Here is a 15,359-nt window from a genome sequence, read left to right as displayed (position 1 = left end):
GAACTGATGACTGAAAGATGTTGTCACTCAACTGAGAAAATGATTGTTGAAAAGTAGACCTATGGGGGAAATGATCGATGCGAGATGCAAAATGTCACACATTTCCATCTGTGCCCATAGTTTTTACACTCATTCCTTTCATGGAAAGTGAAACTAGATGTGGAGGGTTTTAGTTTGATTGTGTGTGTTTGCTTTTTTTGTCCAATCCCGAAGCCCTGCGGTGAACCCACCTGCAGAAATTGAGGACCCCGACGACAAGAAGCCCAAAGACTGGGATGACAGGAAGAAGTGAGCCCAATAATTCTTCTTCTTCTTCTTCTGTTTGTCCTTTTTTTAAGTGTGGATGTCATACATCCAGCGCAGTATCTTAATGCATTCCAATCTACAGTATACACACTGCTCATCTTTAATATATGATCACATTAACATTTTATTACTGCTTTATATTTTAGAAACACATGCAGTTCACTGAACAGGATAGCAATATCAGTTTAAACAGTCACCTCTTTTTCATAAAAATATTATAGAACCTGCACAGTTGTCATTGGAATTGTTTCTTTTATGCATGTGTGCAGGAAACTTAAATATGTTGAGTGTATTTTCAGAGTAGATGATTAATTGGGCAATCAGAAAATACATTTTGCATTTAAACCATCCAAAAGTGATAGAAAATAGACTGGCTCTCTGATATAGCATTAGTAAACTAGCGTATTGGATCATCATATTCTCCCCTCTCACATGACCCACGTCGGCCAATAGAATGATTGTAATGAAGAGACCATGATCACTGAGATACCATTTATCATTTTGAATAGATGCAGCAACAGTAGTCAATTTTCTTTGCCGTGTGAGGTTGATTTCGGTTGTTTCCTTGACCTTGACATTTTGTCTACGAATCGTTTTTGGTATTGTGTATGCCAGCCAAGGATTAGTACAGGTTGTACTGGACTTGTAGTGAGCTTTGATGACAAGAGAATGGTCACGTGACATCACAATTTCTCCTGTGAGGAACTTTGCACTGCACATCTTGGATCCTTTTCCTCCCCAGGATCCCCGAGCCCGGTGCCGAAAAGCCTGACGACTGGGACGAGGATGCGCCCGCGCAGATTGAGGACGAAAACGCTGTGAAGCCAGACGGCTGGCTCGACGACGAGCCAGAGCTCATCGACGATCCAGATGCAGAGAGACCCGACGATTGGTGAGCATCGTGCCAAGTGATTGCTTTTGATGGCAGATGTGATTGACCTATTAAAGCGCGAGCCGTTACTGGTCATCCCTTTTGATGGAAATGATCCGCCTCGTAAGGGCTCTTCAAATGGCACTCAAAGTCAAATGAAACTGTTAACTTGTCTATCAAATATTTCAGTGTTCAATCATTGCTTGAAATCATTCCAAGCAAAGCAGCATTGCTAGGACAGAATAGATGCATCTTCTGTGCGAAATGTTAGTGACAGTCAAAAAAGCACTCGATTTACACTTTCTTATGTTTTGAAAAAAAAAAAAGTAAATTAGCAAATTAAGAAATAAACAAAAATAGCAAAAAAGAACAATTTGAGTTGCATTTTACTTTGTTCTGAATCCTGATCGTATATTTGACTGAAATTGATAATTTTGATTCATAGTTTGTCCATTAAAAGAATCCTTTTCATCTTTTTTTTTTTTCCAGGGATGATGATATGGATGGCGAGTGGGAACCACCAAAGATCAGTGAGTCTGAATTCAAACTGGCATCAATGTAATTGATGCTAAATCTGCTTACATTATACTGGTCTTTGCTAGAACTTGTACACGTACTATTCTTTAATCAGAAAGTTTATCAAAATTGCTGAACAAATTTATTCACATTTGTGGAAATACATCACTGATTGCTTTAAATCCAGATATACAAGTAGACGTACAGTAGTAGTAGAAGTGGGGGTAATAGTGGTAGTACAAGTAGTAGTACGTAGTAGTAGTAGTGGTAGTGGTCATGGTAGTGGTAAAAGTAGTAATACTGGTAGCAGCAGCATTCAAAGTCGAATGTCAGCTGTCAAAGTCAAATGTTAATGGAAGAACATTTAAATGTTATTCATCTGGCAGTGGAGGTTTTTGCTGGCCTTCAAATCATATAGAACAAGATGGAATAAATGCTCCAAGAAGTGATATTGGGTGGCATCCGTGACTGACAGAAGCAGATTCATTATGGACATTCATCTTTGCGCATACAATAAATGATCCTGCAGAAGTCAAAGTAAATTAGGTTTTGAAAAGGTTGTAGGAACATCAGGGTTTAGATGTGGCAAGTTTTATTTGATAACCTACTTAGCGTCTGATTGCTCTTCATGTGGTTTAAGTTTGGTAATCTATTATACTGCAATCCCAAATCAGGAATTAATTCTAGACTGTGACTGTTTTATAGTCATACTGGAGAGTACCCATTTATCCAAGTAGTTGTTATATGCAAGGTGGTTCATGTTTACTAAGTCAATAAATCAATATCTGTATGTTACATTAGATTTACAACAAATCACAAACTTCATTCCATGGCCTTGTTTTTTTTTTGTCTGTGTGTTAAAAAGCTCTAAAAGTGCTCAGTTAAAGTGGAGAGTGCAAGGTTGATAAAAGAAAAGAGTTTTGAAGTCATTCTAGGAGCAGTGCAAGTGAGTTTGAATTGACCTTATACCTTTAGAATGTTGATAAGAGAGGTTATGTATTGATACAACAACAACAACTCTGTATTCTTGGCTCATCTGCAGACAACCCACTGTGTGACGATGTTGGGTGTGGTGAGTGGAAACCCCCCATGGTGCCCAATCCCGGCTACAAGGGTAAATGGAAGCCCCCCTACATTGACAACCCCAACTACCAGGGAGAGTGGAAGCCCAGGATGATTGCAAACCCAGACTTCTTTGAAGACCTTGAGCCGTTCAAGATGTCATCTATTGTGAGTGTTTGAAAGTATATCTTTTTTGCCCTATTCTTGAGTTTCTTTTAGTTTCTTCTCCTTCCCCCTTTCCATCATTTGCCCGTAACGTAGAGTGAAACCAGTCCGGCAAAGAGGATGTCGTGATCGTGACAGTGGGTAGGCCTTGGTGATGACATTGTCGTAAATCACAAGAATGGTGCTGGTGGAGATGATATATTTGAGTTGATGTGTGCGTGTCAGTCCAGCCTAGAGTAACCTGCTGACAGTTCCGTGAACTACGAAACAGAAAGGACTGTCATCAAACAGCTAGTCACACCGCAAAGCGGAAGACATTACCTTCAAAAATTTGAACCTGCTATGGACGTTAAACAGTGGAATAGAGTCCCCCAAGAAGCTATTGAGGCCAACACCTTAAAACTTTTCTTGTTTTTATGCCTCCGCCACGAAGTGGTGCCGGAGGCATTATGTTTTCGGGTTGTCCGTCCGTCTGTCCGCCCGTCCGTCCGTCCGCTTTCGTTTATGCGATAACTTGAGTAATATTTACTGGAATTTTACCAAACTTGGTTCAAGTATGAAGTATGATGGGGCAATTATTTGAATAGATTTTGGGTGAAATCGGCTAAAGGTCAAAGGTCAAGGTCAAATCATGAAATTGTATCCGTTTACGTGATAACTCAAGACTGGATAGAGCAAATTTCACCAAACTTTGTTGGAGGATGATGTATAATGGGACAATTACTTGACTAGTTTTTCAGTGAAATCGGACAGAGGTCAAAGATCAAGGTCAAATCCTAATATTTATCTGTTTACGTGATAACTCAAAACTGGATGAAGCAGCTTTCACCAAACTTGGTCCAAGGATGATGTATGATAGGACAATTAGTTGAGTAGATTTTAGTGACATTGGCAAGAGGTCAAAGATCAAACGGTCAAGGTCAAATGGTACAAATGTTGCAATTTCCCCCATATCTGTGCAATGCCCAAAGGTATTTTCTTGAAACTTGGTGTGGACATGTACTACTGCGTAGAGATTCTCCAGAGAGAGTTTCATGTCATAAGGTCAAAGTTCAAAAGTTCAAAGGTTAGGTGAAAATGTTGCAATATCACTTTTCTCGCAAATGGTTAATGTATCATCGTGGTACTTGGTACATACACATGTACTGACTGGCAGGGATTATCTAGGAAACTTATATGCTTCCCCCCCCCCCCCCCCCTGCCATTTATTTATATATTCTTCATATTCTTCAAAATCTTGTGATAATTTCTGGTTAGAATTGCTATGTCTTCACCTCAAAACTTCCAGAATATTGCAATGTAGACCTCTCCACCACAGTGACAGAGTAATCGGCAAGTTGATCATGGTCTTTTTGACAAAGAATGTTGACAGTGTTGCCTATACCCACACCCTACACTCATTGAGTGCCATTATCAAGTGTCATCCGTTGTTTTTGTCACTCTCTCAATGTCACTCTATTTATCTGTATCTCTGTGATGATACTTTATGTCTGGCATCTCTGTTGGTATGTGTCTGTCATGGCTGACAGTTTGTGACTTCCCTGATTGATCTCCACTCTTTACAGTCAGCAGCAAGTTGATAAACAGTTGATGGGGCTTTACCAACAAGGGATTTGATTCTATCAATCCACCTAGCTTTTGGTCACCCTGGCCTTCTTGAGCCTTCAGTTTTTCCCTTGAAGCATTACTTTTCAAGAAATTGTTTTCTCTTATAGCTATGTGGAATACCAAAATAGCTAAGTAGTGTGACCAAAGTAGCTGGCATAGTTACCATTATTTATTTCCGTCTTGATAGTGATCACTATGTCTCTTTTGTCCCTGACATTGTCACTGACACTTTTTTTGACAGCACCCATCTTCACCATTTGCAGTTGTATGACTTGTCATTGCAAACAAAAGAAAACACAAAGAATTCTTTTCTGTTTTGCTTTGGTCCAAACTTGTAATACCACTTATATAGGGCTGTATAGAAACATACTGTAGAATTTAAGAAATTTACTATGGTGTGCCCAGTCGTTTTGAGGCATAGACTCAAGTTAATCAGATAAGACAGGATGTCATGTGGGCAATTCTCCTAATGTAAATTTCTCCTTTCTGTCTTCCAGGGAGCCATTGCCTTGGAGCTGTGGTCAATGAGCGACAACATCCTCTTCGACAACTTCATCATCACCACTGACAAGGATGTGGCGGACCAGTACGCTGCTGACAGCTACCACCTCAAACGCAAGGAGGGTGTCGTTGCCTCAGCTGTGAGTCTCTTGGTCAAAAGTTTGATGGATGCCTCTACAAGAAGTTTCAATCCATATAAACTACCAAAGTCAAATCAGAGGCCCCATCCCCTTTTATGTGTTCAGTCTGATCACAATTTGTATGCTGATCTGTATTCAAGTTGACCCAAAGTAGCCAATGTGCTGCATAGTCTTTGAGGAAAAGGTCATTGGACATAGAATTCATCTGGTGGATATGTTTCCTGAAATGTAAGGTCAATTTAAACCCATCTGTATGCTCATGTTTACCTTCCAACTATAGTCCCGTTCAAAAGGGTCTTTCATTTTTCCTCTTTACAAAAAAAGAAATTGATCTTGTTTAAGTATGTTTGTGAACACCTGGTAGTAGTGAAGGAAAGGATATTTACAAGAATTCCTAGGTTTGCAATTTTTTGTCCCATTTGTTACAGTGTAGCCAGGGGGCCATTTCATGAGGCATTTTGTGTGACAAATTTGTCAGACAAATTTACTCTCAGCCTATCATATGCAGGGATTTCAGTAGCTCATAACAGTTTGTCAAAAAAAAAAATAATAATAATAATCTGACAAAGTCCTTCATGAAATGCCCCCCAGGTATGCATATCCTTCTTTGCTCTGTGAAGCATAACATGAACTTAGACCATGCATGCTTCAGTCATTGGTCGCCCGCCAATTTTGACGTTAGAGTGCACATAGAAGTGCAATGACCTCATGCCCCCTCCTTCTCTGCTTGACCACTCGTCTCAGGAGACCTTTGTGTCCAGTATGGTGGATGCTGCCCAGGAGAGGCCCTGGCTATGGGCTGTCTTCGCCCTCATCGTCATCATCCCGCTCTTCTTCTGCATCAGGTTCTGCTTCAAGTCGGTGAGAAGTCTAACATGCTTTACGTTTAACGGTTATATTCTAGCTGTATGTGGATACTGTAAACATGGAAATGTTCGCGGTAAAATTATTTTCACATATTTTGTGCTACATTTGGCTTGTTTGATATTCTTTAACCTGTGAAAATATCTTCGCAATTTTCTGTGTACAATTTGAACAGCTTGAATCGGGTGTTCATCGGTGGTGCCTTCCTTTTATGAGTGTGTGTGTGCGCGCTTGTGCCCTAAATAGTATTCATTTGAATGTATGTGTGTATGCAGTAGTTTCTGTACAGGCCTTACATTTGAATGATCGGGCAACACTTCTATTTTCATGCAGGGAAATGTCAAATTGAATTCTCTCTTTTATGTGAAATGAATAAAGTCATACAAGTCTTGAAGCAATTGTGCACAGCAAATTCAAGAACCAGGGATATATCTTGAACCACTTACTACAAAAACTTAATCGCACGAAAAGTATTAATGTTTACATTTGATTCTGGATGGTATATTAGTTACATATTACGTATTGAGTGATCCACATTTTCCAAGCTCTGCTTTTCAGTGGACCACTCTCCTCCATCATTATGCTTACCTTTCTGTCAACTTTGCGAAAGATGCATTCCTGTTCTTATTATTCTACTTATTTGTACATGTATTCCCTAATAAATTTCATAATCCACACTGTAATTCGTATTTCTTACAAATTGATGATTGTGTAACATATGCTTAGTATTATGGTTTACCCTTTTGTTGGATGCAAACGATAATTTTGTCTTCACTTCTCTCATTTATTAAAGAAGGATACTTAAAGGTATGAGGTGAACTTGATAGTGGCATTTTGACATCTTGTCATAGGCTTTATGTTTTTATATTGTCTCCATCTCTCATGTGCAGAGCCCCGAAGAGCTAGACAGCAAGAAGAGTGATGCGCCCAGCCCGGATGACGTCAGGGAAGGGGAAGAGGGGGAGGAGGAAGAAGAGGAGGCTGCAGCAGCTGAGGGCGGAGAGAAAGAAGGCGAAGAGGCAGTGTCAGCCGAGGGTGATGCGAGCGTCAGGCAACGAAAGAAAGCCACCAAGGCAGACTTGGAGGGGCCTGCAGAGGAGGTAAGATGTCACAGACAAACAAACAAACAAATATTGTTCATACAGTGCACTCCCATTTCAATGAGCGTGGTCTTCACGAAGTTCTCCTTTTAGCAAAGTGAAAATTCAAATCCCCGAATTATCATCTATTTATCTTTGTATACTTTATCGTTTGGCTATAACAAAATTTCAGTATAACGAAAGAAAGCTGCCTATCCCGAGGAATTTGTTATGATGGGAGTCGCGTACCTATTGCCGTGGTTCAAGTGACTTTGTTTAAATAGCTTGATGTGACAGGATTTAGGGTCTCTTTATTAAACTAAAAAACTGCCTCTTCACTGCTTTTGGCTCACTGCTTCACAGAACTGTGCCATCTGATCAGGAAAACAATGAGAAACTGATTCAACTTGGAATTGTTTCTTCCAAATAAAAGCATCAAAGTGCTGTTCTTTTGTTGAGGTTGATGTTTGGTCTGATCAGGACCGTCACAAAAAGAATTGGAGCCTCTTCTTTTTGTCTCGCCCACCAGAGGTGAAGGCGAGACTAAGGGATCCAAATGGCGTCCGTCCGTCGTCCGTTTGTTGTCCGTCGTCCGTCACAAATGTTAAAGTTTACCTGCAAGACTCTCTTATGATGCATAACTTGGTAACTGTTACAGCAATGGCAGCCACACTTGGATGATAGAAGCACTAGGGGTATCTTCATGTTATGGTGTTGTTGGAGGTCATGTGATGATGTCAAAGGTCATTTGAGGTCATATGTTAAAGAGTATGTGCAAGACTCTTTTCTATGTTAAAGTTTACCTGCAAGACTCTTTTGACAAATAATTTCACATAAGTTGCTTGGATTACAACCTAACTTGGGTCATAGATGCACTGGGGGTACCTTCATGTTATGGTGCCGTTGGAGGTCACAGGATAAGGTCAAAGGTCCTTTGAGGTCATACGTTAAAGTTTACTTGCAAGACTCTCTTATCACATAACTTGACACATGTTGCTACAATGGCAATCAAAACTTGGGTGATGAATGCACTTGGGGTACCTTCATGTTATGGTGCCGTAAGAGGTCACATGATATGGTCAAAGGTCATTTGAGGTCATACGTTAAAGTTTACTTGCAAGACTGTCACAGACGGGTCTTGAAACGAACTTTTAAGGGCCCAATGTTAAGTTTTTATGGCGTGTTTTGATTATGGCTCATAACTTTTGATCCCTTTGTCTGTTTGTGACCAAACTTGGATGACAGATATCCCTTGGGGAGGTGATGGTCATCACAAGGTCAAAGGTCACATACAGGGGTCAACGAACTTTTAGGGCCCACTGTTAAGTTTTTATGGCGCGTTTTGATTATAGCTCATAACTTTTGATCCCTTTGTCCCTTTGTGTCCAAACTTGGATGGTAGATGTCCCTTGGTGAGGTGAAGGTCATCACAAGGTCAAAGGTCACTGACAGGGGTCAACAAATTTTTAGGGCCCAATGTTAAGTTTTAAGGGTGCGTTTCGATTGTGGTTCAGAACTTTTGCTACCTATGTCCATTTGTGACCAAACTTGAACGGTAGACATCCCTTGGGGAATTAAAGGTCATCACAAGGTCAAAGGTCACAGAAAGGGGTCAACAAATTTTTAGGGCCTATTAAGTTTTTCTGGCGCGTTTCATTTATGGCTCATAACTTTTGATCCCTTTGTCTGTTTGTGACCAAACTTGGATGGTAAATGTCACTTTGGGAGTTGAAGGTCACCACAAGGTCAAAGGTCGTAGGCGGGTCAATGAACTTCTGGGAGTTAGAAAAATATTAATTTCTTGTACGCGAATGGGGGAGACACAATTTGGCACTTGCCTTGTTTTTTTAGCAGGAGACACACATTTGATTTTGTTTTCCTCTGTCTTTGCATGAATATGCATGTTTTGAATTCGAAATGACCAAAACCATGAAATCATCCAATCAAAATGGAACAGAGCAAAGGGAAAGGACAGGTAGTCGGTCTTTGAAATATATCAAATTGTATCAAAATAATTGACCTCATGTGACAAAATCCATAACAAGTTGCTAAGATTTATGTTATACAGTAAGCTTGATAACATGCACTTTGGGGTTAACTCTGCTGATTATAAGCTTCCGATGCTATGCACCAATTAGCTATTTTCTTATTAAACTATTTGGAAGTTTGGAAACAATAGAATGAAGTGAAAGAAGTGGTACACAACAGTTTTGTGATTTAAATTCACATAATTTGAGCATGTGAGGGCCACTAGCAACTCTTTGAGTAGAAAAACAAAACCCAGTATTTCCAATATCTATCACCTGGATGTACCTTTTGTTTCTGCATCATTTAGGAGGAGGAAGAGGAGGAGGCAGCTGCAGAGGAGCCACAGGAGAAAGCTAGGTGAGAACCAAACACTTGTCCTCCACATGGCCATATTGCAAGGCAACCGCTGCTTATTAACCCATTGACAGGCTTACTTCGCTGTAACACGCATTTCCCATAGACGCCTGCCAGAGTATACTTGGGACTAGTCTTCCGTGGGTTAAAGGGGATGGCTAGTAACTGATCAGTGGAATCAGTGGAAATGCTGGGAGATGATTGTTCCACTTCTTGTGGGATTCATTTAAGAGTTCATTGTATATCTATTGTTGTGTGAAAATGATTTGCTTCAGAACGGTCTCGTATTCAAGTAATGTGCAGTTTAATGCTTCCAGGTTAGCGTCCCTGGTCAGTGACGGAGCATTAATCTGCACATTACTTGAATATGAGACCGTTCTGAAGCAAATCATTTTCACACAACAATAGATGTACAATGAACTCTTGAATGAATTCCATAAGGATTGGAACAATCATCTCCCAGCATTTCCACTGATTCCCACTGATCAGTTACTAGCCTTCCCCTTTAAAGCTGAATTCCGTGCTGATGGAAGTACTCTTTGAGATGAACTGTTCTTCCTTCAGAGTAATGTGTCACAAAGAATTGACAAGTGAAATACAGTAAGGAGATGATAAGATGTTCATTACAAATAGTGAATGGTCAAGATCTCGTGCATTGTTCTGTTTGCAGGAGTACAGACCATGCCCTATTTGTTTTATACAACAATGCAGATGTCAATGGAGGTGGTCCACAATTATTCTTGATTTTAGAACAAAAGTGGCAACCATTCTTTTTTTTTGTGAAAGGCAAATGGGTAGTACATGCAGTCAGTCGTACATGAGAACAATCTGTTGAAGTTGTTGACAGTAAAATGAGTGACTGAATGTACACTTGTGACTGATTGGGTGTGTGCGGCAAAGGTATTTTTGTTTTGATGCTAGAGGCCTGCAGTGTTGCAAAAACTACGAGTTGATCATGAGTTAAACATGGAAGTCAGTGTAAATTGGTGTCTTCGGCAGTGCACTATCCATTTTTGCCCAAACAAAACTGCATGGCTCAGCAACAGTACTTTTAACTGCATGTCACGTGATGAACTATCGACCAATTGTATAGCTGGAATCTTTGTAGGTGTTGTATAATTTTTTAAAATCTTATGAATATTCAAGACAGGGGCTTTGTGTGGTTCTATAAAGTGCACAAAGTCTATTTAGCTCTCACCCCACCAGCTTGATGTATGAGGTGTATAACATTCTGACTTTTATTTTTTGCACTCTTTTGTTTCATAATTCTTCATGCAGCACACCTAAAAAGCCCAAGACACGCTCAAGAAAAGAATGATGACTTTCCAGCCCTTGGTGGGAAGTATGTGATGCTGTATCATCTGCCTGCCTGGTAGTCTTCATTCAAGCCTCTCCCAGTTCCTTTTCTGGCCTTTCCTAGGGTTTTCCTTTCTTTCTTTCTTTTTTTTAAAGTCCCAACTGCAGTTGGCTTGTGGAATGTTCATACTTAACCTTTTCTTTAAGTTTTGAAACCTTTTTACAGTTTTTTGCATTTACAGGCACTGCCAGTGACTTTAATCAAGTGTCAATGGCTGTGTCTACAAATGAATTAAGTGTTATGAAATTCAGCTGTGGTTAATTATTGACATCTGGGTAGTTCATGATATGATTGCATGTTGTTTTAATATCCCTGATAAAGTCTACCAATATGAGCAGAGGAAAGAAGGAAATTATGTTACCATTCCTAGTTGCATGAGTTCTCGATGGCACAACATGTGCAGTCCTTGTCTTTCTGATTTTGTCCTTTTTATTTGTGGGTTGACCTAGCGCCTAACTCCATGTGTAATGAGTGAACGCATTTGATGCATTCTGTCTGTGTACAGTAGCACATCAAGCAGAGTTTTGTCGCATTAGTGTTGTTTGATTTTCATGTATTGTTTTTAGTTTTGTAAGAACGAATCCATCATATGAGTTTGAAAAGGATGCTGGTAACAGAGATGTGATTCTTTATTAATGACTTTTCCAAGAATTGACCTTACAGAGTTAATGTCATACTGCTGTTCTGGAGCTAAATGTTTTTTATGCTGTTTTCTGAAACACTTTGACACAGAGTGCTTCATATGCTTGTGCGCGGTATTGTTCAAAACAACCAGTATGTTTCTCTTCTAATATGAATAAAGTAGAAAGTGTTTAAAGTTGCCAGCACATTTTGTTTTGTAATAATGAAGCTAAAAATCAGGTAAAAATGAAAAGTGTAAACAAATTCGGAATTAATTCCTCAATGTAGAAAAAAGGAAACCCTCCACATGGATGTCAGTGACGTTTATTACAAACCCCCTCAAAACAAGCGAAAGAAAAAATCATTTTGGTGCTCATTGGACAATATGTTATTAATGTGAAGGTTCCTTTGAATTCATTGTTTTGTTTGCTCTATTGTCTTGGGTGAGTTAGTTATCATAGATATTATCTCTGTCTCTCACATGCTGTCCTTTGAGAGTCAGAAATGTGTAAAGATTTGCCTGCTGTTGAGAATCAGTGAGATGCATTGACACTCTTGTGTTGGTAGAGGGTCATGATGGGGGCTGTCACTTGCCCCCCGTGTTGAAAGGGCACCCTTTTCCGCATCCCCCTGACTGATACAAAGAGGTGACCGCAAAACTGTGTGATGGAATATGGATTATAATGAATGTGTGTTATGAGCAAGAAAGCCTTGGGGTTTTTGTTTTTTTCATGGCAGCAATGAGGGAAATGGTGAGAGGTGCCATCTTGAAAATAGTATGCTCAAAGTATGTTCTGAGCATTGGTTGAAGGTGTCCCATGTACGTATATTCCCGCGTTTGCATGAGAATGAGGTGAAGTTTGATATTTAGCCTTTGTACATGTGTTACATAATGGTGAGCTCAAGTTGGGTACTAGTAGCGTGCGCCAAACAACCTCAATGTTTTGTACCGTTTTGACAGTTTTAGAGTTAGGAAACAAAAAGTGTTTCTTGTTCAACCATTTTTAGGGGCATGTGGACACTGAGAAATGCAATATATTGACCAATTTTTAGTTGATGTATGATTGAGATCCATATAGTTGTATGATGCCCGTTCCTGTGATATCATAAAATATCTTGTACCTCTCCTCTGAAATCGGAGCAGATTGTCATATACCATGAGGGCGCATTGTTAGGTAGATAACTTGTTATGAGTGAGAATATCTGAAGGTGAAATTTTTCAAAATTTGAAGAATTTTTCATTACATTGTGACCATTTGTGGAAGAAGAAAAGTCAATTGTGCAACAAATTCGTGTAACCATTATAAATAACACTTGGCAAGACATAAGAAGAAATGAGAAATGTTGTCGTTACAAATTTTATTCTGTGGGATGTTAGAATATCTGTTAATGTGTTTTTCAGTGACAGCAAAAATCCTATCTGGTTTCCTATCTGCTGTGAATTTTGTAGAAATGCAATGCCAAGTAAGAAAGATTTGGTTGTACATTTATATATCGGTATATATATATGTTTTTGGAAGCCTCAATGTTACTTGCTTTGTCTATGTGAAGTTTTGTTGCATTATTTACAGCGATTTATGAGGGATCACAAGATATATGGAGATACAGCGTTAACCCGTTGAGGACAGACTGATTTTGCTATAACACGCATTTCCCGTTGGCACCTACCCAAGTATTCTGGGGACTCGTCTTCAACAGGTTAAGACTAAAGCATCATTTCTTTTGTACTTTTAAGAAAGGCTACTCTAGAGTCGAAGGGAGGATAAGAATTTCCATGGTTAGTGGTTTGAGTTTAGTTTTCTTTGTTCTTTCTTTTTTCTGGCATATTGTGATTGATGTAGCTTTTCAATCATAATTGAAACTTCTTGCAGTTTTTATGTGAGCCAAATCGCATCTGTTTCTCCAAGAACAGTTCAGAAACGTCGCTAGTGATAAATCTATCATAATATGCTCGGGGAGTTTGGTAATGGTGATGACGGGTGGAAATTGTGTGACTTTTGGGGGAGAGCAGTTTTCCTTTCGTTTTCTTCCCCAATACTTCCTCAGACCTGATTATACAATGACAAGTGTTTACTCCTTGCCTTCTCAATACTGCTGGTAGTTCTCACATGATTCCTGCTCAATAGCGCTTCAGCCGAGACTGCAATTGCAGAGTGAAGGAAGAGGAAAAGCACCGTATCGTCTCTACAAGAATATCAGAAAAGAAGGAGGAACATTAGTTTAATGGCCTTTGCTATATGAAAGGAATTATCTCTCTCTCTCTCTCTCTCTCCTCTGTGTATTTTCTCTCCGTTTCTCTTTCCTGCTCTCCGCCTCTCAGGCGCTGTTTTGTTCCTGCGTACAATTAGTGTAACATTTCCGTTCTTCGCAGCATATTTCATTTTGTGCAGAGAATGCAAGGACACTATTTTTTATTTTTTTTGCAATGTTAGGACACAATTTTTTGTTTATGTAATGTTAAGACAGTATTTTTGTTTTTGTAATGTTAGGACACAGTTAACAATTCATGTGAAATGTGTGTGCTCTCTTTATACATGCACCATTGATATGCAACAACAGCAAAAATGAATGTACGTTTTGAATCTTGGTAAAGAAATAACATTGTTAATGGAACATACACAATGGGTAGTGTCATTTTTTTTTTTTTGCATTTATTATTTTGTTGTTGCAAGGGCCACATTTAAAGATAATAGTACCGGGAGAGTGTTGTCTGTGCAAATCTTATTTTGCTGATTTTTGTTTCCTTGTTTTGGTTGTCTCTTTGTGTATCTGATAGTGGTGCCAATGTGTAACCTGCGATCAGTACGGGGTTTTAGAGAAATATGGACCTGATTGCTTTTTTGTATCTAATAATAAGCAATGGTGCAGATGGTCTATCCCCAGTAGAGCACGTTCAAACATGGAGATGTGCTTGCCCAACCAAGGTAACACTCAAAAAGGAAAATTAAACAGAAAAAAAAGTACAATGAAATATGACATTTTTAGTGCGTTGTTGGGAAGTGGTCATTCCTAGTTAAGTCATGACTTCTGTGTTCGTGCGTGTGTGTGTGTCCGGTTTTGTCATGCAATGAAGTAACGTTCAAGCAATATGATGCATGTTCACAGATGCGATAATTGTATTCAAATTATCAGATTCATTATACTACCTTAGATGCGCAACGATGATATTGGCTTGTGACCAGGTGGTCAAAGATTACCCTTGTGAATACAGGAAAACAAAATTTAGTGAATTGAAATAAAAAATTAAAAAACATTAAAATAGCTCGATTTAGTTTTGACATGTATTTGAACAATTCCATAATGGTGAATTCCCAAGTAGAGTAGAATTAAGATATATACGCACAGTTATGGAGGAGGTATTGAATATCAGTATAGTTCATGCCCAGTGTGTTGATATTTATATATATGTTGGTTGTTCCCTTTGGTATCTCAATGCTGATGATAGAGAGAGAGACACATACACAAAAAGCCAACTCTTTCTGGGCACAACGATGTGAAGTCTGCATACATCAGAGTTGGAGTTTGGTTGCGTCTGTTAAGAGTTGACAGAGTTTTTCTGAATAAACATTCAATTTGTGTTGAAATCTACCCACAGTAAAATACAAGAGACTCTGATTGTGTTTGTAAGTTGTCATGTCTGTTGGTCCATGAAAAATGTGATGGGTGTGCTTTTTGTGTCTGTTGGCCTTCCATTTCTCTTTCCTATAATTGTTTCTTTTCTCTGTGTTCATTATCCCGGTAACATTATCTACCGAATTAATGCCAAAATTTCATGGCATCAGAAAACGTCTTCGTAAGTAGGTCTACTGTACCTAAATTTGCAGAATTTTTTGAGAAATATATTTGACTATATGCAATGACATAAGTTACGAGTACATATTACACAG

The 15,359-nt window shown here is 39.1% G+C and overlaps 1 protein-coding gene across 1 annotated transcript in view; it reads left to right on the top strand.

The window, feature by feature from the left end:
* LOC139715376 (calnexin-like) overlaps window positions 1-15,061 on the top strand; it is a 35,921-nt gene extending 20,860 nt beyond the window's left edge. Inside the window, exons 10-18 of the mRNA XM_071626949.1 lie at window positions 214-288; window positions 1,049-1,198; window positions 1,667-1,707; window positions 2,736-2,923; window positions 5,026-5,169; window positions 5,914-6,030; window positions 6,924-7,133; window positions 9,448-9,497; window positions 10,773-15,061. Of these exons, the coding sequence (XP_071483050.1) occupies window positions 214-288; window positions 1,049-1,198; window positions 1,667-1,707; window positions 2,736-2,923; window positions 5,026-5,169; window positions 5,914-6,030; window positions 6,924-7,133; window positions 9,448-9,497; window positions 10,773-10,812 (1,015 nt within the window). The 3' untranslated portion in view covers window positions 10,813-15,061. The remainder of the gene's footprint in view (window positions 1-213; window positions 289-1,048; window positions 1,199-1,666; window positions 1,708-2,735; window positions 2,924-5,025; window positions 5,170-5,913; window positions 6,031-6,923; window positions 7,134-9,447; window positions 9,498-10,772) is intronic.
* Window positions 15,062-15,359: the final 298 nt, after the last annotated feature.

This window comes from Diadema antillarum, unplaced genomic scaffold, assembly GCF_040938485.1.
Source record: "Diadema antillarum isolate AM-2024a unplaced genomic scaffold, OU_Dant_1.0 scf00000047, whole genome shotgun sequence".
Lineage (NCBI taxonomy): Eukaryota > Metazoa > Echinodermata > Echinoidea > Diadematoida > Diadematidae > Diadema > Diadema antillarum.
Note: the sequence above shows the minus strand (reverse complement) of the source record. Positions and strands in the feature narration are given on the sequence as shown.